Source organism: Psittacula echo (genome assembly GCF_963264785.1).
Source record: "Psittacula echo genome assembly, chromosome: 3".
Lineage (NCBI taxonomy): Eukaryota > Metazoa > Chordata > Aves > Psittaciformes > Psittacidae > Psittacula > Psittacula echo.
Window position 1 is genome coordinate 18,866,803 of NC_137736.1, and position 23,491 is coordinate 18,890,293.

Consider the following 23,491-nt stretch of genomic DNA (forward strand, 5'->3'; position numbering starts at 1 on the left):
CCACAGCTCTCCACCACACCTGCACACACTCAGGTCTTTGACAAACTTTATTAATTCCTCAAAAATACATGATTGAACCTGTATTGCTTTGGAATGACAGCTGCAGCACTTTTAGAGGTAACTTGGTGATGGTCTGGTTTGGAAACTGCATTTACAGTGGCCTTTGTACAGTTTTTGTTGGCCAGAAGTGACAGTTTGGGGCTGTTTTTGACATGACAGTTCCCAACCCAGTCCTTGCAAGGGGAGCCTGGTCTGCAGTGATAGGTAAAGCCCTTCAGCCAAATGGGATTCCACAGGCCGAGTTTTCCTGGCTTTTCTTATATTACTGTCTTTATACAGGTCTGTTCTCCTGGCTTTGTTGTAACAAGGGTTCTTCTGCATTCTGAGAAGTCTCTTATGCAGGGTACCTGGCTCCTGTTTCACTCCAAGTCCCAGATGAGTGGCAATGCTAGTGCTAGATGTTTTCTTGGAGCTTAGTATGTTTTCTTCATGTTGCAGAGCTGCCATTCAGCTGCTGTCCTTCGCTACAGCAACACTGCCTCGCTTTTTACAGTTAAAGAAAAAAGTTGTCTTCCACTGAAGCAGTTTTTATAAAAGGTAGATTTAAAGCAAGAAGTTTAGCTGGCCTGTGTCAAATAGGCTTAAGATAAATACTACAGGAAATAACTACAGTCCTATCTTTACAAGTTCTTTAAATGCACTGAAACCATAATTACGCATCTTGATACTCCTGGAAGGTGGGTAAGAGCTATGGAAACAGCTGTGTTAGTAGGTGCGGGCAGGTCCCACAACACAAATCTCTCAAAAATCAGCCTAATAACCACTATTATTGGAATCAACTTTACAGGTATGTACATTTTACTGGCTAAAGCCTGTGGTTACATGGTTCAGGAGGGAAGGGAGAAGGGACTGACCAAGCCTAGCCGTACTCTGTCTGCACCAACCAGCAGGTTGTTGCACTGAGAAAACACACAGTGCTTATTGTGGATGGAAAAGGCTGTCCCTCTTTCCTTCCTCCCCCCAAATCAGGTGGGCATCTTGCACTCTGCCCACCCCTCTGTGACTCCCACTTAGCGGCGGGGTAAAGGCTGCATCTGAAGAGCATCATACGTGTCCTTGGTTGCTGTACTGAGTCCCTGAAAAAGAAAAGAAACAGGTAAGGTGCACATAGACTGCTTCCCTCTCCCAGCTGACTGGTCAGAAACAGGGTGGCCGGGACTCAGCAGCATAACGCTATTTTTTTTTTTTTTCCTGCAGAGGTTTTTACTCATGAGTGACTCCTTAGTCTTTGTATGGTGTCAACAGCCATCAGTTACCCGACGGCAGGACACATCCTGAGTAACTGTTATGAGTATATTGACTACAGCAACTCACCCTAACACATTATGCAGATCTTAAGAGTACTTTTTATTTGCATGTAATTGACTATTAAGAGCTAACCAAAGCTAGAGTGAACTTCGCTAACTAAACAACTATCAAATCATGAGCTTTGTTCTCTGGACTTCTTTAATTTGGAAGGGAAGTCAGGTGCACTGCTGGGTAAGTTGGCAGCAGGGCTTCAGATCGCTGTGACTCGCAAGAAGCATCCCCTCACAGCCCTTCCTGTGATGCAGCGGTTCTTCTCCTGCCAGCCTGCTTTGGTGGTGGTGAAGTGAGTGTTAGCACACAAGTTACAGATCCATGCTGCTGTTGTGGAACCAACTCCTCCAAGAGCATGGTGGCACCAGATATAGCAGAGCTGCAGGTCACGTCAGCCCAGGAAGCTGCCAGAAATGCAGAGGTAACGGGGGCTTCCAAGAGCAAGAGTTTAGTAAGACAGGTAAAACTCCTGCTAGTAAAACTTCTAGCTAACCTTCACTCCTCTGCTATGAGTGTTCAGCAGCGTATGAGGACGTGGATGAGACAGTGCTGCTTATCAGCTGCCTGTTACTATCGCAGTAGGCAGGTTTTGAAGACAGGTGCCACTAGCTACAAATATGCCATGATACAGGAAAACTTCCTGGCATGTGCTGCATCAGAAGCAAATTTTTATATATATTCAATTTTGTCATTTTGAGATGTGAGTGGCAATGTACAGGCTTCTACAGAAAGTAAAATGCATTTTGGAACAATTAATGCCTGGCAGCCAAAATAAGGCCTTATTGACAGACTCCTTGCTCTCAGTGAGCTGTGTGCCCCACTGAACCCTGCCAAGGCACCAAGGGACTGGGGTTGCTGACCAGTTTGTGCTCTGTATGTGACTGAGATAGGCTGAGCCACTGAAGCTTTGAACTCTCACTGCTGTTTGGCAACCTGAAGGTTACCACGTAAAGCATTAAACAATTCAGGGGCAGAACTGTTACGTGTCACCTGCTGCAGTCAAAAGGTTGTTGTCCAAAATGCAGGACTGTGGAAATGGTTCCTACTAGAGCAGCTCATCAAGTGTTCCTGCCACTTGTATTTAGAACATACAGGCACTTTACCAAAGTACCAGCAGTGTGGTCTTTGCCCTGAATCTGAGTAACTATCCTCAGAAAGGTGCACTGAAAGCTCTGCTCCCTCATGCACCTATAGGAGTGCTGTTAGATCTGTAACTACAGGCTGCAATTAAGCCATGAGGACAGATGAGGGGAGCAGTTGCTGGATGTGTTACCTACCTGGTAGACACCATCGTTCCCTTTGCCTCGCCGTCTCTGCTGCTTTGGGAAAGAAAAAAATAGCATAGATTTATGGGTGCTTTCCCAGTTACACAAAAGGAAAGAAACCCCTGCCTGTCACCATCCCATAGTGAGGGTCACTATGAGCTGTGCTTGGCCTGGACACCCCTCTGCACAGAAGGGGAAGCACCTGCAAAGTCTGGACCAGCCCAGACACACTGCAAGGGCTGTGAAGGAGAAAATAGCAAGGATTGGAAGTAAAAGGAAATTATTTTGCTTTCTGACATATTTTACTGTCATACTGTTATAATGCTGCTATTGCTTTGATTTACTCTATGTACGGAGATCTGGCAGCATTCCTTATAGCCACTGGTTGGTTTTGAGCTGAAGGCACACCTGAAAGAAATGGGGCTGTATTTTTGAGTTGCTGTATGTCAGCTGGTGTCCGAGGGAATCTGCCCTCCATTAGACAGACATTAGTAAGTAAATTCACCAGCATACATCTTATAAACTCTTCAGATGTTCAAAGGAACCACAGATAAGGCTGTCTGAGGACAAAGTCATCCAGGATTCAATAGAACAGGTACTGGGACTGGCATGGTACAAGTCACACACAGAAACAAGGTCACTCAGACCAGGCAGGTACAAAGAAAAGCCTTCTCCTTGAGCCCACTTGCTGCTGCATTCCCAGGAGTACTGGGAGCTGACAAGCAAGGCGGCCAAGATGTGGTCTAGGTGAGGATCATGATAGCCAAGCTCACAGCCCGTGGCTGGACTCTGGCACATCAAGCCCATGGCTGTAGCACAGCACTGACCACATCATGAGCACAGGGCAAGGAGCAGTGCCTGCCACAATTGGAACTGCAGCAGCCTGTTAAATGATCACACAACCAAAATGAGGCAAGGGTTCTGGTGATCCCATCCCCCCAGTAACAGAAAAAGTCATAAAAACATGGTGTAATTTCATAACCCATGGCTCATAAGCTGAGCTTGGCTGTGGCACAGCTGCTGTAGAATAGAAAAAGGAGATGGCATTAAATGTCAGTGTTGCTTCAGCATTTCTCATCACTGAATTTTGTTTTGAAATGGACCTTTTACGTTTTTCAGGAGGAAATGCAAGTTTATATATAAAACACTGACATAAAATAGAACCTGTGTAGGTCACATCAATTTCTACCTGGACTTGTGCAAAGCGTTTGACACTGTCCCACATGACATCCTTGTCTCTAAATCGGAGAGACATCAATCTGATGGGTGGACCACTTGGTGGATAAAGAACTGGCTGGATGCCTGCATGCAAAGAGTTGTGGTCAATGGCTCGATGTCCGACTGGAGACCGGTAACGAGTGGTGTCCCTCAGGGATCGGTGTTGGGACCGGTCTTGTTCAACATCTTTGTCAGTGACATGGACAGTGGGATTGAGTGCGCCCTCAGCAAGTTTGCCGATGACACCAAGCTGTGTGGTTTGGTTGATACGCCGGAGGGAAGGGATGCCATCCAGAGGGACCTCGACACGCTTGTGAGGTGGGCTGATGCCAACCTTATGAAGTTTAACCATGCCAAGTGCAAGGTCCTACACCTGGGTCAGAGCAATCCCAGGCACAGCTACAGGTTGGGCAGAGAAGAGATTCAGAGCAGCCCTGCAGAGAAGGACTTGGGGGTGTTGGTCGATGAGAAAATGAACATGAGCCAGCAGTGTGCGCTCGCAGCCCAGAAAGCCAACTGTATCCTGGGCTGCATCAAGAGAAGCGTGACCAGCAGGTCGAAGGAGGTGATCCTGCCCCTCTACTCTGCTCTCGTGAGACCTCACTTGGAGTATTGTGTGCAGTTCTGGTGTCCTCAACATAAAAAGGACATGGAACTGTTGGAACAAGTCCAGAGCAGGGCGATGAGGATGATCAGGGGACTGGAGCACCTCCCCTATGAAGACAGGCTGAGAAAGTTGGGGCTGTTCAGCCTGGAGAAGAGAAGGCTGCGTGGAGACCTCATAGCAGCCTTCCAGTATCTGAAGGGAGCCTACAGGGATGCTGGGGAGGGACTATTCATCAGGGACTGTAGTGACAGGACAAGGGGTAACGGGTTAAAACTTAAACAGGGGAAGTTTAGACTGGATATAAGGAAGAATTCTTTACTGTTACGGTAGTGAGGCACTGGAATGGGTTGCCCAGGTAAGTTGTGAATGCTCCATCCCTGGCGGTGTTCAAGGCCAGGCTGGATGAGGCCTTGGGTGACATGGTTTAGTTTGAGGTGTCCCTGCCCATGGCAGGGGGGTTGGAACTTGATGATCTTAAGGTCCTTTCCAACCCAAACTATTCTATGATTCTATGATTCTAATTTTCCATTTTGCCATAAGCAATGTCTCCAGACGGTTGGTTTTCAACACAAACTTCCCTCCCCCAGCAGTTTGTGCACGGAGCTAAAACTAGCCATTCGCTGCTAGCCTGAAACTTAACCAGTGTGTTCCGTCTTAAACACTGGAGACTGGAGGTGGAAGAAGGAGAATGTTTCCCCCATTACCTGTCTGAAAACATGCACAAGGAAGAGCTTGCAAATGCTTAGCTGTGCCTACCATTCAGGCCAGCCTCAATAGCCAGAGGGGAAACAATGAACCTCTAGCTCTGAATGTCTCTGGAGGAACATGCTCAACTACTGTGAGTTGCTTGGCCACAGATGTTTCACTGCTTGAAACCAGACATTTCCTTCAACTGTTCCTCATCCATCTCATACCCTCTGCCTCTTCAGCTGGGGCAGCTGTCAGAAGTATTCTGTTCAAAAGTTGAAATGGTTTCCCTTGACATAATTCAGTGCACCTGGGGACACTGCTGGAGTATGGGCTGTGTTCTAATACCGATGGGACCAAGCTTACTATCTGATCTCCACCTTGGTTTGTGGCTGCTTAATGCTATGGCTACCTGTCTTAATTACTGCTACACCAAACGTAGTGGTTACTACAGGAAATAGGTAACTGCTCTCAGCTGTGCCTGTGGGTGCTGTGCAACACAGGGACTTTGCTGTGTGAGGCAGCTATGTGCAGCCAGGGCTACTGCCCTGTAAGGGAGCAGCAATGAAGAATTTTTCATCTCAGTCTTTCGTTAGGAAGGAAAGTAGGACTTACCTCACCCTTCATTCCAATTTCACTGTATGCATCACCCATCTTGTCCTTCTGCAGTGACTACAAGCAGAGAAAGGGAAAGACTCAGTGTGTTATAAGAAAAGACAAACCAGCTGCTGGTGACTGCATACCACACCTGTGCTTCTGGGGCTGCCTTGCCTTCAAAACTTCACTATATTCCAGAGAAGAAGGGACAGTGGTAGGATTTGACCAGCGTGCATTTGCATAGATGCTATACATGATCACGTCTGCTTAGCATGTCGATACCACCTCATCTCCAAACACCAAAGTGAACATGAATCAACCCTCCACCAAAACGTTTATCTAGACTAGCACCAGCTAGTACAGTCAGAGCTCTCCGAAGAAAAGTTTTAAGTAGTATTTGCTTGGGAGACAAACACAAACATGCAGCTCAGGCCTAGAGAAAAGGGAAATCTAACACTGCAGGGTGAAGGTTAAGAAAGGGGAGCTTTTCCTTTCTTCATCTGGCAAAGCAGTCCCCAAATGCTTGTGACCAGCTGTGATCAGAGTGGCTGATTCAATAATGGTAAAGCAAGCACTGAACACCCAGAAAGACCCAAGTTAAGACAAAAGTATTAGCATTTGTGCTCCCTTGGAGCACAGACCACAAATTTAGCCAGAGTTAAATCCTTATATCAAGAGGCGCCTAAGCAGCCGCTCTTAGACACACTGGGATTTGGCTTTTGTCAGACAGGAGCCAGAGAGGCTGGAGAACAAGCAGCATCAGTCACATTGGATGAAGGTTGGTTAGGCACTAATGGCCAACAGAAAGGGATCAGCAGCTATCTTGATCCAAATTCTTTTCCCCATCTGTACAGGCATTCAATGTTTTTCTCACAGAGAAGTGAAACGAATTTTTCTAGCAAAAAGGGGGAGTAGAAGGAAGTCTTTGAAAGCAGCTGCTAAGTTTGAATCAAAGCTGAAATTGGGTAGGGGGAAAAAAGTCTCCTATGACATAGCAAGTCCTGTTTCCAGCCATCCCTCCCTTTCCTATCCCTCCAACTCTCTCTACTCACAGTGTAGACGGTGTCCTGAGGGTTCTTTCTTCTCTGCTGTAAAACAAAAGAAGAAAGTTGCCCACACATTGCAGTACCACCAGCATCTCCCACCACTTTGTATGTGCCTGTGCATTTGTTCAAAAGCACAGCTACAGCTCTGTGGTCAGGCTGTGCCCATTACAGCCCATCCTGCACCCATAAGCTCTGGAAAATTAATTTCATTAAAATAATTGATAAAATTTAGTGCTTCTCTGCCCAGTCCCAAGAGCTGCTACCTGCTGGCAAGCCCTACACACTGATGCAGGTTTCCCCTCCCTTCTCCTTCGAAACTGTTGGGCTCTGCAGAAGACACAGTTGCTTTGACTGCTGTACTATTCCATTGACACTTGTCTGGCGGCATCATGTGCAGTGAGCTGTCGTGAAACACGCACTGCTGCCTGCCCTGCTTCACATCCGGCGCAAGGCTGGGTGGCACTTCCTACTCTGGGTGGCTTGCAGCACTCAGCAAGGGGCAAAGAGCAAAGGGGAGGAGGAAGTTTTACTCCTGTCCCCACCATGCTGCCAGCCCCAGAGTTAGTTACTACGTGGATTTTGCCATCCCCTCTTCAGGAAGGCATCATTGCCTCCATGTCGAACAGTGTTAGATGGGAGAAGGAAGGAACAAAACTAAAAAGGTGCCTGTGTGAGAGGAAGATACCTGGTGTCTTCCACCCAGCTCAGGGTCTGCACCTCGCTTTGCCCCCAGAACATCATATTCATCTCTGTGCCTTCGAGACAGTTTCTGAAACAAAAAATCAAGAAGCAGTGACAGACATCATGATCATGAGAAAACAGATCCTGACTTAACACAGGAAAAGAAGGGAACACCTTTTGGTGTCCAACTTCATGAGTACTATAACTGAGCTCAAAATTCTTTTTATGCCTTAATGCAATTGTCAACAAAAATGTCTCTGACTAAGCCATGGCAGTTAGTGGTCTGTCTAGCATAAAGCACAAGCTACTGCATCAAGAATCTTTCTTTAGTAGAATGAGTTGAAAATGAGAGCACACAATGGGGAGGACACTGACATTCATGTTTTCTCTCCCACTGGTGGGTGAAGATCTGCGAACTTGAGTTTTCTTGCAAAGCAGCTCATTTAAATTTGCAACAATAAGCTACATATATTTTATGCCCAACACATTTCTTAGCTGGGAAAAGTTATCTTGGAAAAGGGCAAAGGAGAGCTTTGAGGTCAGAATAACACAGCTGACAGAGTGCTACTGAAAAATGAATGAGCAACACTTCTTAAACTGAAAAAACACACATTAACGTTCGTACATTACACAGTTAAACTGCAGAACTTGTTACAGGATGTGGCTATGGTCAAAAGTGTGAGAGAAAAAATTAAAATCACAAGACAGCTAAACATAGCAAAAATAGCAGAGTTTAACGCTGCCATGAGTGAGCAATTTAGCTATGAAGGACATTGAGGATATTGTCTCTGTCCTCTTTCACTGCCTAAAAAGCCATCTGATGCTGGCTATGACCAGGGCACAGCGTATGAGGTACAACTCAGGTATGACCTGGTACAACAGGTCTCTGAGCAGGGCAACAGGAAAGCTCAGAATGGGGACAGCTGGGCTGTGGTGACTCAGGCTCTGCACACTTCATCGTACAAGAGCTACAGTTGCATGAAGTCAGCAACAAAGCATTCCTGGGCATTTGCCCATTCTCCAGCCCACATCAAACAGCACTGGCAACACCTCTGACTTGCCCGAGGAGCAGCAGTCAGTGAGAGCTGCAAGCCAACTGCAGGGGGCCAGGTGAGAAACTGAGGTGTGCACATCATGTGTAAAAGCCTGGTGGCTGCATACACTCTGTCCAACACGCTCTCTCAGGCATGTTGCACAGCACAGCACACCGAGCAGTGCCTCTGAAATGGTCTGCATTCCTGGTATACTTTCTGCTCAGTGAATCAAATCAGGAACCTACAATCCATGTATTCATCTAGCATCCAGCCAGATATGTGACAACAGCTGCCCTTGCTGGGTTTTATCTTTCGTCCTTGCAATTGCTGTGCTGCACGCTTGGGTATAGTGCTTTCATTAGTCGGGTCATCCAGTCCACAGACAATTCACTCCCTCTAAGTGCGTGCCCCAAAAAGCCTGTCTGGGTAAAAGATCAGTAGTTACTTACATTATACACATCATCCTGGCCTGGTTGCAGCTGATGTTCAGAGGCCTGACTAAGCTGGAATAGAAAGCATGCTGTGAGCAGAGACACTGGCTCCATTCAGTCCTTTCGTACCCTCTCTCCTACAAGTTACTTGCATCAGAAACAGGGCAACTCATAAGCAGCCACCCTAGCTTCTAGCTAGGTTTGTATTTAGGGATAGGATAAACTTGACTTTGTTCTTTAAAGACATATTTCTAGTAACTAGATGTTATTCACCTTTCCTCATGAAAGTGCCATTACTATCCCTGAGCCTTTGGTGGGACAGCTCCTGTCATATAATTAGCAGAGCTCTCAGAGCATTTACATGTCTGGAAACATACATATATCCATCATGTCATGTCATCTTCTGTGGAAGTGCACTAAAGCCACTAGATGTCTAAAGTCTCCCTAGATGCAGAACAGCTACTGTTGATGTTGATAGCCCATCAAGTTGCATTCATCCTGTCCCCCTGACCCCTCTCCTGTGGTTGTTAAGATTATATCATTTGCATTATCACGCTCATACTGTCAAAGGTATCTAACTTCTTGAGACATTTTAATATATCTTTCACAAACTTGGTATTTTTCATGAATTTGCTGTGTATTCCCTCCTCTCTTTTCAGTGACAAAGCAGCAGAAGACACTGCATCACTCTTAATCAGGCATTTCCCAGGTACAATATCCAGAATCTCTGTCTTCATCCATAATCATAGTATCAAAACACTTTCACATACTCTCTTCCCCACCATTCATGAACCTCACAGAAGAGCTCCCCTAGATTGCTCAGGTTGGCCCCAGAAAAGGAAGAAAGATAAAAAATAAAGAGAAAATAGATTTTAAAAAGGTCTTAATCTGAAAGATATGCTTCCTCTCCACCCCCACTTTCCAGCTCAGCCCAAGTTGTTTACAACCTCAAAGCCGAATGCATCAGTGTTTGGATAGACTGACCTTTGCCTTCACAAACAGAGCTGTTATGACAACTGCGTAAATGAAGAGGAATCCATCCAGTAAGTAGCAGAGTCTTGGGTCTGTCAGCCCGAGAACTGGTAAAGCATCTGTACAGAGACATCAGATACGTCAAAAAACAAGGTTGCTTATATCACTGGGTGCTTGACAGCATCAATGTGGCAATGCCGCATAGTGCTTCACCAAAACATAGTCGGTATAAGGGCAAATCAGTGCATTTGCAAAGGAGGTGGAAATCTGTATTAGAACCATAGGATTGATTAGGTCAGAAGGGATCCCTGCAGGTCCAACCCTCCCTCTAAACAGGCTGTCCAGTACCCCAGCCAGCTGAGTTGGAGTATCTCCAAGGATAGAAATGCTCATGACCTCCTTCAACCAATGCAGGACATTTTACCCTGGGTTTCCTACCTGCAGAGCCTGCATGGAGATAACCAAGGTCACTGCAAGAAAACCTCACACCAAGCATTTGTTTCCTGGGGAAACCCAGCAGCACCTCCTGCAGGGATTCATTACTGGTCCTGGTTAGGGATTTGTTCACCAATTAAAACTTGTGTATGTGTTGTATGTGTGAGAAAGTGTGTTTGTTTCGACAAAAATTCAGTAAAAGTCTTCTTAGGACAAAATTTTGTGTCAAATGTAAAAAGAGATTGACATCACCATAGTTGGCTGGGGAGCTAGCCTGAATTGACTACTCTATTCAGAAGAGGAATTTTAGATGCATCTCTGTAGCTCAGGTTATACACTGTAACCTTAAAGCTGCAGGGTCTTCTCTGTGAGGGTTCTCTTGGTTTAGGCATGCTGGAGCCCATTAATCCTGCAAAGAGAACTATGAGCAGGAGAGACAGACATTTAACCCCAGATGTCTGGACGCACCCATGAGATATGCATGAGTCACCCTGATGTGCTTTCAGTTTGAGAGGAAGGTTTTAAACCTGAATTCCCTGCACAAGAACCACAACCAGCTGCCTCTTGTTGAATGGATTGCCCCTAAAGGATTATTAATTTTTTGTATTTAAGATAAGTATTAAAACTTTCCTGAGGGAGGAAAATCTACTGTTATCCTAACTGAGACCTCAGTAAAATTGTTACATGGAAGTTGTTGATGTTCATTTCCTAGTTAACACTGCATATGTTTATACCCTGACACATATAGCAGGGCACAGTAATATTGTTGGTCTCCAGCAGCTGAAACTGATGAAACCGGCCTTTCAGTTCACAAACATGTAGTAAGTTCATAAGTGTCACTAAAAGAAAAATTAAAGCAATCCAGGTCAAGCAGCCTACATAATTATAGATCCTATATGCAGTTCTAGACCCACCCCCAAAGGAAAAGCTGTATTGCACAGTTATTAAAATAAAAAAATAATCACTTACAAATTAGTCTGGGATGTGCTTTGTAACAAAGAACTGGAGGGAGTTCAAAAGATAAAGACAAGAATGATCAAGAGCCTGTGAAGCCCTTCGATGAAGATAAATGGAAAAGAATTGGTACGATTCATCTCCTTCCTAAAGTGAACAAAGTAGGCAATTCTTACTAACCACAAATGATGGAGGGTAGCTGAACCGCCCAGTGCAGTGCATGGTGCTGAGTTACCCCAGTGCTGAGAACAGGACCATTCTGCGTACTGGAGTTTCTTCCTGCCCTGTCAGGCCATGCTAACGATTTCATTACAAGTATCTTGCAGGTGACATTCAGGCAGTCAGCACTGTGAGGTAGCCTCCTTCACAGAACTGAAGTTAAAGGTGATGGCCTGTCACACTGCTCAAGTGCACGATTTGTATAAAGCATGACTGAAAAGCTGTGCCTGGGTACTTGGTAACATATTTGTAAATTCTCAAGCAGATGATGATACAATCACTGTTCCCACTGAGAGCCTAACACAGCCAGAAAAAAATAATTCCCAAACAGGAGATTTGTTTGCTTGGCTGAACCATGAGCTCATATTCTTTTTGTTTGGTTTTGAATCATATGTCTAGAAACAAATCCATGGAAATAAATTAAGATTCTAGATGATTTTCCTTCTTCCCCTTCTCTTTCTATGGTTTTAAAAAGAAGGTTCAAAGCATTTTATAAACAATAAACTTCACCACTTTTTTTTTCAGGATTATAAAACCTCATATCTCAGGGGTAAATGAAGACAGAGATTAAGTTACTTGCCCAACACTATGTATTAAACCAACAAACTAGCTGAGATTATCTTCCTGGTGTTTTTCTTCTGAACAGTCACAGGACAGTATTATACGCCCAGTTGGTTCAATGCAAAACCAGTCTGAATTGCTTTAGATTTAGTAGCTAAAATGCAGCACTGGGGAAATACAGCTGTAGAGCACTAAGAGGCAATCTGTTTCTAGCGGTAATTAAGCTGCTTTCATACAGTGCAGCAGCCTGACCTAAAGCTGCATGTGTCCGAAAGCAGAAACACAATGTAAGGAAGGTGAGCAGCCCCACACAGAGCCAGCCAGAGCCAGGAAGCCTGGGGGTATCTGAGATGCTGCTGAGGAAAGCTTTGGGGATCCTGGCCCTGACTCTCCTCTTCCTGTTCCAAAGCAGAGCACATTCACAGTCATCTCAAGTCCCGTATTTCTCCAGAACTAATAAACTTCCCAGACCAGATGCTCGAGGAGACATAGAGGTATATGTAGGAGAAGTCAAGAGTGCAGAGGCTCAGCTGTAGCTCCATGTGAGCTGTGGTTAACCTTGGCTGACTCTGCAGAGCCACCCAAGTGCCTAGGTGGTGCTTATTCGGAACACTCTGGCCTCCAGTACTCCAGGCAATGGATTAAAGCTGTTCAGTGAGGGAAATCCTGCTAGACATAGTCCAGCTGCAATGGTTCCTGGAGACATATGTTTTGAGACAATGATAAAGTCCAATGTTTAGAAACAAACCAAGAAAATTAATTACTTTATGTCTTTTCCTTCCTTAGCACGTTTAATTTCTGCATTCTTAAAAGAAAAAAAAAAGACACAAAGAACCTTCTCATTAATAACCTTTGCAACAGCTTTCCAGATTAGAAAGTGAGAGAGAGAAAAAGGCAAAACATTCAAGGCCTATTGAAACAAAGGTCAAAAAGATACGAAGCATAATGAATAACTAGCGGTTAAAACAGCTAAAATGAGATAGCGTGAATTCATATGAACACGATCACTTTAGGGTTTTAAACTGCTAGAGGAGAGGTTACTGCCTCTTCAACATTTGCACAACATGCACAGCCAGAAGGCCAGTCCCTCAGGCACCACCAAAACACACTCTCTGCCCCATATCAGCCCTGAACCGCAGTTTGGGGGGCTGAGGCTAAGGCTGCACTGCTGCAGCTGATGGTCCTTTCCAACCCTAACCGTTCTATGATGGGCTGATGCTGGGAGCTGGGCAGAGCCAATAGGCATGAGGGGAAGTCACATTCGGCTGCCTCTTGCAGAGCAAAGTACAAATAATGACCATTTTACTGATAATTCCCACTCTGTTAACCTTACAGATTACCCAGTGCCTACTGCGAGTTACATAATGTCTTTTCATATACCAGTGGTTTACCAGTTCAAATTTCAGTAGTCCAGTAAAGTACAGCAGGGTTTTAAAGCAAGATGTCCAAGAATAGGCACGTGGCACAGGTAACGTCAAGTCACAGGCAGCATGGAAGACAGTTACATTGCATTGTAAATGATGTCAGGCTTACTGCTTACATGTGGCTTGGGCAAACAGCATCCCTCTCTCTCCAGGCATCAAAAAGGAACTGAGTCAAAAGTCAACATCCAAGTACACAAATACACAAGGGCTTATGGATGAGGTCAAAGTGGTGCTCTTGCTCAGGAGGGAAGCAAGTTTTGAAGGAATAACAAAGAGCTCACCACGTGCTCTTACTCAAGTAGCTGCACAGTTAGATTCCCCTGTTGCACAGCAGGAGCATATACTCATAGACCAGGATGTTAAGGAAAACCAGAAACAAATTATGCAACCTACAGCATTAGGTTATTATGTTTTTGCTTGTTTTGTTTGGGTTGGTTTTTTTTAAGGAATTTGTGCAGGAAAAGTTTGGAATGTTTTGTACAAGGAGTTGACACAGGCTGAGGAAACACTGGCAGAGCCATAGCAGATGAGGCGGCAGGGAAGGAGACCAAGTCAGTTAGGAGAACACTGCTGCATTTTGTGACAAGGTTGCCAGCTCAGCCTCAACCCCCCGGATGCCTGCCACCACATCTGGGACTCTTTCCCAAGCTTTGCTTCTGCCATTAAGAAGTTGCTTTCTAGCACCTCCTCCTTCCAAAGCCTGGACTTTTCTCCCCTCTTCTTCTGTCCTCCCACCCAGCAATGAAGCCCTGCCTTTCTCTATGCCCAGACACTCTCTTCTGCCGCTGCAGGTCCATGAACCTACATGCCTGGACCGCAGGCTGGCGTACCTCTCTCATCCTGCTCCACAAACATGTCCATGGACCCACACTGCCAGCTCCCTATAACAACTTCTGTGGCCTTTTACTTTTTAAAGTATGCAAGGGAGAAAAAAAAAAAAATTAAAAAAAAAGGCAATTCACAGCAAGTACCAGTGACAAGCAAGTAAAAAACCACCTCTAGCAGCACACCAGCACAGCCTCACCCGCTGAAAGAGAGGAAGCCCAAAGGCGGGTTGGGAGCTGTGCTGCAGGTGCCTGCATGGCAGCCCGCCCTGCGCAGCGTGGTTTTGGAGAGCAGTATCACCCCCCAGCTCAGGCCTAGCGCATGCTGCTGCTGCTCTCCTGCTCCAGGCTCACAGGCAGCCAAGGAGTCCCAAAATCAGACACATCCAAAAAAAATCAGACACATCCAAAACACAGCACAATCAGCACCCCGAGGCTGCCTATGGCTCAGACCACAGAGCTGGCCCTCACTGCTGGCACTCAATGCAGCCAGTCACAACAGGAATTTGCTGAAGAGAATCACTAAAACGTGGCCTGGACCCTTGAAACACATTACTCTGTTTTTTTAAAGCAGGATTTTCCCTCTTCAATATTTTTAGTGTGCACCTGGATTAAGTTACACCATGATTCCTGGTAGTTGTTTAAGAAATACAGACTGTAAAAGCCAAACTACTTGTAAATTCAGACCAAATCTGTCCACCACTAAATTGTCTCTCTCCCATTGCCCTCATTAAATGATTAATCTGAGAATTTTTAGGGGTTACCAGAATTCAGTAACATGGTTATAAATAAAGAGTTTTATACTACGGTTACATACAATGGTGTTTAAAGACAGAAACTGTAGCGCTTTCTTCCAGCACCTGAGAGCTGCTGCAGCTACACACCAGGGAAAAGCAGGCAGCATTTCTCCACCAGCTGTGATCTGAGGGCCTCACAGTCACTGCATCCAATTCACCCAACTTCTATCCCCTATGTATCTTCCAAAATCTCATGCTGCAGTTTGTGTTTCCACAGCCCCCCGGGGGCAAACTTTCACAGCTAAGGGTGTCACCACACCACACTGCACATCAGTCACTCACCAGATCTTCTCTATGGAAGTCTAACACACAGAGAAGCCAGGTGTGATGGATCTTGCCACACTGACGCTCTCTGAAAGTGAACTCAAGAGTTGTCTGGGTTTGTGGCAGAAAGGGAAGAGGGATGAGCATCCTGCTTGGTGCTACCCTTCAAGTATAAGCAAGTTTGCAACTGAAAAGGCAGCCCAGACTAAATGCCTGAAAGTTAGCCACCTAAAATTATGGAAGATAATCCTGTTCATAAAGAACATATCTATTCTGAAGTTTATTTATATTTACACATTTCTATGTTTTTTTTACTTACAGATATCAATAATAAAAAAACCTGGGACATTCCCAAGACTGAAGAAGCAAAGGTCAAATCCTTCTTCCGTCACAAAATGAAGAGGCTCCTCCGCGCCATCATTTGGGCACATTGATGGAAAAATCAGAGCACAAACAACTGAAGGAAGAAAGGGTCTGGATTACACCAGGTGTGGTGCATTAACAGGTCTAATGTGCACAGTAGCCACTTAACAGAAATGAGTCAAAGATGTCCCTTGCACCAAACCAAGTCTATGAAGTCAGGAGGCTTCTCCCTTTATGTGGAGACGAACGATAGCCCTGTTGATCATTAAATTGTATTAATTGTATTACAGGGCCAAGTAACACTTTCAACATAAAACTCTTCTACTACCATATCTACAAAACCAAGACACCCAAGGAAAGCTAGCAGGCTTTTAACACAGGAGGATACAATAATCCCACCACAGCAAAATTACGTTGAGCTCACTGCCTGAAAAAATGTCCAGGCTTGTCTTTCCATAGCAGCCACTGCCTTGGCATAAAAACTTCAAAGCTGTTTACATTACTGGCTTGCTTTTTTTTTTTTTTTCTTTTCCCTCACCCCTAGTTCCTTCAGCATTAAGGAATTCTCATGTTTGTCACCAATACACCATCATGTCTTTGTGAAACACAGCATGGCCAAAAGCACAGTTTGTGCCCATGAAGTTCAACATTATAGTTTGCTGTTGTCCTCAGCTTCAAAGCCAAGGAGCAAGCTGCTATTACCATATCAGATGTCAGGCATCCAGAATAATTACATTCAAAAAAGGAAAGTATTTCAGGTCATTAACTTCCAATTTTTTATGCCAAAGACTGTTAGCACTGTGAAAACGTGAGGTCAAGTTAAAATGCTTCAGGATCCTCGTGAGCCCTTCATACTTCTTCTAGGGTGCCTTTCAGGGAGGCACTATTGCAAAGTTCCAATAATACACTTTTCCTTCTGACATTTAAGAAGAAATAGATTCAAAAGGAGGAAAATATTATAATGCCACAAAGGGCCAAACATTTTCTAGCACATCATGAAATAAAGACTGATAAAATCCAGGGTACTTTAACAGGAGCTAGACCAGAAGATCTCCAACAGCTGTCTGATTCATGAAAAGAGGACACGGTGAGTGCAGAAAACAACTTCACCATCAGACCTTTCCAGTTTGACAGTGAAGATGATCAACTTTGAGCATACCATTAAATAAGGCAATCCTGCACCCTCCAAATCCTTCCAGAGCCGTGTCAGAAACAGAAAGGAAGGAAGTGCTTTGCTCATCTCTGGAAGGGGACTCCTTGTTTATCAAACAGTCATTCTCAAAAAAAGCAACTGCTTTCACTTCTCAGTTTTGCAAGAACCTGTTAAAAGGGCTTTCCTGAAGTAAACCTACTGTTGCCTCCTAGAGACACCAAACCATGCACAGGGCGACTGTAGAACCTGGATATCCAACAAGCTCAGATGGCAGATGCAAGCTGTGCAGCTTCTTCAACTTCTGTAGGGGTTTTAGATTAGGCGTGTGCTTTCACTAGACCCATCTTCATCAGGGGTAGTAGAAGTTTAATCTAGTTAATGCAAAAGCTGTTCCCTACTGTAAATTTTCTGTTGTCCAATCCAATCTCCTGTTAAGTGTGTCAAGAGGCAACACTTATCACTCAACACCTAGTGTTGCTAGGTCACTTACCTCTGCCCTTCCCCTACCAATTCTGTCTATGCAACCCACAATAGCGACTCACCCCAAACTGATTTACTATTAGGTAGTCTTTGTGTATTTATCTTCTACAACGCAACGCACATGATGGAGGACTACTTAAAAGAATTCAGTCTACACATCTTGGCTCACTGGGAATCCCAAAGAGGCTGCATGCCACAAGGCTGAAGAAAGAGACACAAAGTCAGACACAAGATGCAGTTGATCACAATCAGGTGTGTTTCTCTGTTCAGTCAGCACCTCACAGACATGGCAGATGTTTCCTTAGCACTTTAAATTAGTGCTTTTAAGTTAGACTTTACAAAAAGCAGTGAAAGTATGGTTATGCTAAACAGCTCACAGCCCATGCCTCTGGCAATCAAATAAACTGATAACATGAAAAATGGTTCCCAACTTGCACCCCCCACTCCCTTTTATCCTAGGTTCAGGCTTCCAAAAGTCATTAAGCTTATGCTGGCTACCACTATTGTCAGGAAATGGCTTTCTATTAGCTAGATAATAAAGGAATAGAAATATCCATGCACAAAATATTCTGAATCAGTCAGCAAACACAGACTTATTAGTGTCTTTTCTTTTTGTCTTACTGCAGGGAGGGACTACTCAGTTTGACATGAGCTGTGAAATCAAAGCGCAGAGATGCATAAGCCCAACAAGAGATCTTACAGGGTTGTTTTGTCTCTGAGCTCCACTGCAACTCTCTTGATCAGCTGCAAGAGAGGAGAAAAGTAGGAAACTTTTCTCTCACAATGATGCAAACTAGAGGTGGGGGTGCTGGAAGGAGAATTGCAGCTACAAGGCTGTTTACAGACATAAGTCAGGAGAAGGACTTGGGGGTGTTGGTCGATAAGAAAATGAACATGAGCCAGCAGTGTGCACTCGTCGCCCAGAAAGCCAACCGTATCCTGGGCTGCATCAAGAGGAGCATGACCAGCAGTTCGAAGGAGGTGATTCTGTCCCTCTACTCTGCTCTCGCAAGACCTCACTTGGAGTAGTGTGTGCAGTTCTGGTGTCCTCAACATAAAAAGGACATGGAACTGTTGGAACAAGTCCAGAGGAGGGCAATGAGGATGATCAGGGGACTGGAGCACCTCCAGTATGAAGACAGGCTGAGAAAGTTGGGGCTGTTCAGCCTGGAGAAGAGAAGGCTGCGTGGAGACCTCATAGCAGCCTTCCAGTATCTGAAGGGAGCCTATAAGGATGCTGGTGATGGACTCTTCATTTTGGACTGTAGTGACAGCACAAGAGGTGACAGGTTCAAACTTAAACAGGAGAAGTTTAGACTGGATATAAGGAGGAGTTCTTTACTGTAAGCGTGGTGAGACACTGGAATGGGTTGCCCAGGTAAGTTGTGAATGCTCCATCCCTAGCGTTGCTCAAGGCTGGGTTAGACAGAGCCTTGGGTGACATGGTTTATTGTTAGGTGTCCCTGGCCATGGCAGGGGGATTTGAACTAGATGATCTAAAGGTCCTTTCCAACCCTAACTATTCTGTGGTTCTAAGTGAGCAATTCCTTGCCTTTGCAGCCAACACAGACAAAAGCTGTGACAATTACAGGAGCCGTCCTTGGTACACAATCAAAACCATGACTGTATGCTAATAGCTAATCCTACTGGGATGAAACCAGTTTTCCTTTCCTTTCTCCAGGATCAATTTCCACCCCAGTTCACTTGCAGCACTGGATCTAACCTGTGCCAAAAGAGCCAGTGTCAGGAAGGGCACCAAAACCCCAAGAATGAAAGCCATCCACTTTTTTTAGGTTAGGTCTATAGTAACATTTTGCAAACCCCAGATGGTTTCATCCAAAGCTTTCAACACACTCCTCATACAATGTTTTTCAGCAGATAAATATAGTGACTGAATCAAAAGGAAGATAGACATACGCAAAGCTGTGGAAAGGCTGCAAGATTTACTTTAGCTCATCCAGCAGGAGAACCGTGTTTTAAGCCTCATGAATATCAATATATTTTCATTGCAGTCCCTGTATCCACTTGCAAGAAGGCTTCTGAGGGTGAAGAAATTACTAGTGAAGCCTGGTGTCAAGCAGAGAAACAGTTAAATCATTTTACAAAGGCAGTGGTAGCCTCAGGTTATCAGGCAGGAAGAAGGTTATACCAGCTCCAGCAGCTGAGGCTCCATGTGCTGTAGTAGCTAAACACTCTGAGGAGGGACAGGTTTGAGAGCAGGCCTTCAGTCCCCTGCCACTGACCCACTTAATGGAGAGCCATGCATGTCATGTCCTACTTCTACTAGAACATGCACAGACCAGAAAACCCCATGCAACAGCAGTTACATACATAGTAAAGAGAAAGCTTGATTAAGGATTTGGTTTAATATTCATTCCCTACATACTTTTTTTGCAGCATTGCTCACCAAAGCTTATCAATAAGACCACTGGGGAAAATTTCACTCTGAAAACACTCTGAACACGAAGCATTTCACAGGCCTCATAAAAAAAAATCCAGTGATGAGCTATTACAAAATGGGAATATCACAAGAAATCTTGCCTGGATCCTTGGCAGAGCCCTTCGGCAAAGGGCCTCAGAATAAACCCGACCTCCATAGACCATCATGAATTCCCCTCGAGAAAAGAACAAATTGCTTCTTCCACCTCTGCAATGTCTTCCTCCAGTTTGGGAGCATTCACATTTTCGTAGCATGTAGCAACTATACAGCTAAAATTTTGTGGCAAAGTAAAATGCTACTAAAGAGAAAGGGCATTAGCTGTGGTTCTGCAAGTGGTACACAGGGACATGACTTTCTGTTCCCATTAGCACTTTCCTGCTGAGGCCTCTGTCAGGTGATGTAACTGTGGCTGATATGCCTCCATCATCACTACATTTTAATACAAGCCACATGATGGACAACACCCAGTTTTAGGAAAGCCTTATCTCAGATTGTATTACAGGATAAGAAAAAAGGGAGGGGAGAGGGCTATAATTCTCATACGTAAGTAGGCCATGGCAAATATGAAGAGCCTATATATAGGTTTTGACTGAATTAAGGACTTAAAAAGGAATGAATTCCTGTGGGGGAAATAGGAAAGAATTTCCTTATCATTAATGATTTTATGCAATACCCTTATTTTGCCACCCATAAGAATAACAAAAGTAATATTTTAACTGTCAAAACATCAAGTGCTCTCAAAATCTCAGACACTAGGAGTTAGTACCTTTTTAATTGCTTCCCTATGGAGAGACAGACTTGTGGCAAAAGCAAAACAAGGGAAGAAAAGGACCCCAAGCCCTCACCACAAAGAAAATTTCTCCTATATTTACAGCAAGAGTTCAAACCTTCCTATGTCAGTGTTTGTGACTGAGATTAAAGTAAACAATCATGCTCTACTCACATCTACAGTGCATGCAACTGATACTAAAATTTATCAAGTTAATTCCAGTATTCAATATATACATTAAAATGTATCTATACAACATCACTAACAAAAGAGAAGTGTTAAAAGAGGTATCCGTTGGCCACCAAACTGCTTTCGCAAACAGCAAGTCTCCAGTCATGCCTGAGGTCTCTTATGGGAATTAATTTCTCTTTTATTAACAATATTTTTTCCAAGTGTTCACTGGTTGTAATAACTACTGTGCTGAAAGGGAACATGAGAGCTTCCAAGCAAAGCTTGAAGCAAATTAGTAAGAACACCAAATTAAAGAATATAATAGTGCAGGGTCAGGGAAAAAATAAGCCACAATTTCTGTTTTTTATATAATATGAGTATTAAAATTGCATTTTTGGTAAAGCAGAGAATTCTCAGCATTGTTGGTTTTCTGGAAAAATATTTAATTTTTGAAGTTTTAAATTTGTTAGTGTTCTATGTTGTTGACAGTCCAGATAACCAGTCTGTATTTAAGCTGACATCTGTTAATAACACAAAATCATTTTCCAGAAAAGGCTCAGCTTCAGAGTTCATTTGCTAGCAATAATTACAGACAGTTTTGCACAAAGCTTTTGTGACCCACAGCAATGTTCTGAATAAGCTCATCGGGAAAGGACAGGCCAAATCCTACACTCCATCTTAACTAGCAAATCTCTATCAATTCCTACAAGCATTTAATGACAAAGCGACTAGCTCATATTCTGCATGCTGAAAAATGGATGGGATGACAACAGGAACAGACTACAGACCCTGAGGTTTCATCTAGCTCTTTAACATGCTGGTTTCAGAGAGGCAGAAGAAGAAAGTATTTAAACATCAACACACAAGGGTTTTTGCAGATCTTTTTTGTAAATGGAAAAAACGGCAGTATTCTACAGTAACAGTGAATCCATCAGAGTACTAGAGCTTGACATCACTCCTTCAAAATGAACACTGCAGGATCTCTGATTTTTATACTGTCAAGAACAGACGATAGAGATGGGATTTCGGAGACTGATCTGTATTTGCATTAAACCAAGAACAAGTTGAATTATAGACACATGAAGCTACCACAAATGGGGGGAAGAAAGGCTGTTGAAATAATTTATACTTATTTGTATTCTCTCTTTTATATCCCCAGATGCAAATCTTTGCTTTCTCTCCTCTACTTTAATTTTACACTATAAAAAAAAATCCAACATTTCTGAACATGCCTTAAATCTTCTCCTTCCCTCACAACCCTGCAGATCACACAATGCCAGCCTTGCCCAGTGGTGGTATGTGCTGTGGATGTCCATCAGCCTACTGACGGCAGCATAAACCCAACAGGTCCCTGCTGAGCTCATGCAGCTGCCATGCAGGCGCTGCCTTGAGTTTCTCCCTCCATCCGTCAGTTCTCATGAAACCTGGAGAAACCCAACTGCCGTATTGAAACCTTAACTGCTCTATTAAATTTGGTGGAATGGGGCCAAATGATAAAGACAGTGACTCCATAAGGTTGATCTTTATAGGAAACACGGCTGGTAATGTGCGTATTGCTGTAAGATACAATGCTGATCTTATTTGTGAAGTTTAGTATGTGTACATCACACTTTGCAAAGTGTAGAGGAGCCCTTTTCTGAAAGGCTCTGTCTAGGTCATGTAAATCAGTATAAGAAACCTGGAAAGGTGAGCTACCATCAGCAGTTTAAGCTCATTTAATCTACAGCACTGAATTTACCCTATTGTTTTTTCTTCAGGATTTTTCTTGAGAAGATTTTCCAAAAACACTGCAGACAGAAATCACACCTTTTTTTTTAACTGGATTTTGTTTGGTTTTGTTTTCTTGAGGAAATATTACGGCTTTCTCTAGAGCACAGATTCCTTGTATTTGTTCCTTACACCTTAATGTAGACAAGCAGCTCTCAGCCACTTACCACATGGAGTTTACAGAATGATTCTGTTCATACTTTTGAGTTTTAGAGCACATATCTGCAACAGCCACTGAAGACAGTATCCTATGATCTCTCTGATTTTTCTCACTTCAACTAATTGTGTAAGCGTAGAATTATGCATTGCACTATTGCTGCACTGATGTAATTGCTTGCCAGTCTCATAAACCAGGTTTATTTTAAAATCTTTAGTGCTACTTCTAAAATGGATGAAAATGTTCAAATTTTATTTACTTTCAACACCTCCTCTCTCCCCACAAAAAGCCTTATCAAGAAGCATCTGAGATGTGCACACAGATAAAAAGACTGCCTGGAAACTGTATTTGTTTACTTTCTATGTGCAACTCTGATGGAGTTAGAATACAAAGGAAAGTTATACAAGCTCCATTTTTCATAATACTGGGAGCTTAGATGACTTTTATTTGAAGCACAGTGTTGGAAAGTGCAGTTGTAGAACTGCCAGATGAGGTGAAAGATTGCCAAAAGATAGGATGCTCCAGGAAATAAATTTTCTCCTAAATTTGAAAAGGATGCTTAGCATTACATTTACTTTTGCCATGTGCTTTCTATGAAAAACCTTCTTCCACTTCCATCTGTTAAAATTTCTTCTTACCACAGAACTGTTTATTGTATATTGTACTATTTAAAATACGTAACACAAAGCTCGGCTGCCCAGATAATGCATGGTCTTGTAAAAAAACCAAAACAATATCGTCCCTTAATACATATGCTTTGGGATTACCTTTGATTGATCCATCATTCATTCATATCTGGACCTAGCGTGTACTTCT

The 23,491-nt window shown here is 43.8% G+C and overlaps 1 protein-coding gene across 2 annotated transcripts in view; it reads right to left on the bottom strand.

Annotated features, from left to right (window-relative positions):
• Positions 1-36: 36 nt before the first annotated feature.
• Positions 37-23,491, bottom strand: part of CD247 (CD247 molecule) — a 51,595-nt gene continuing 28,140 nt past the window's right edge. The window contains exons 2-8 of one of the 2 annotated variants that reach the window (XM_080614040.1): positions 9,910-10,016; positions 8,944-8,997; positions 7,465-7,548; positions 6,786-6,821; positions 5,752-5,808; positions 2,637-2,675; positions 37-1,136 (exon numbers count right to left, since the gene is read on the bottom strand). In XM_080614040.1, the coding sequence (XP_080470166.1) occupies positions 1,071-1,136; positions 2,637-2,675; positions 5,752-5,808; positions 6,786-6,821; positions 7,465-7,548; positions 8,944-8,997; positions 9,910-10,016 (443 nt within the window). In that variant the 3' untranslated portion in view covers positions 37-1,070. Of the gene's footprint in view, positions 1,137-2,636; positions 2,679-5,751; positions 5,809-6,785; positions 6,822-7,464; positions 7,549-8,943; positions 8,998-9,909; positions 10,017-23,491 lie in introns of both variants that reach the window. The other variant, XM_080614039.1, reaches the window with a different exon arrangement.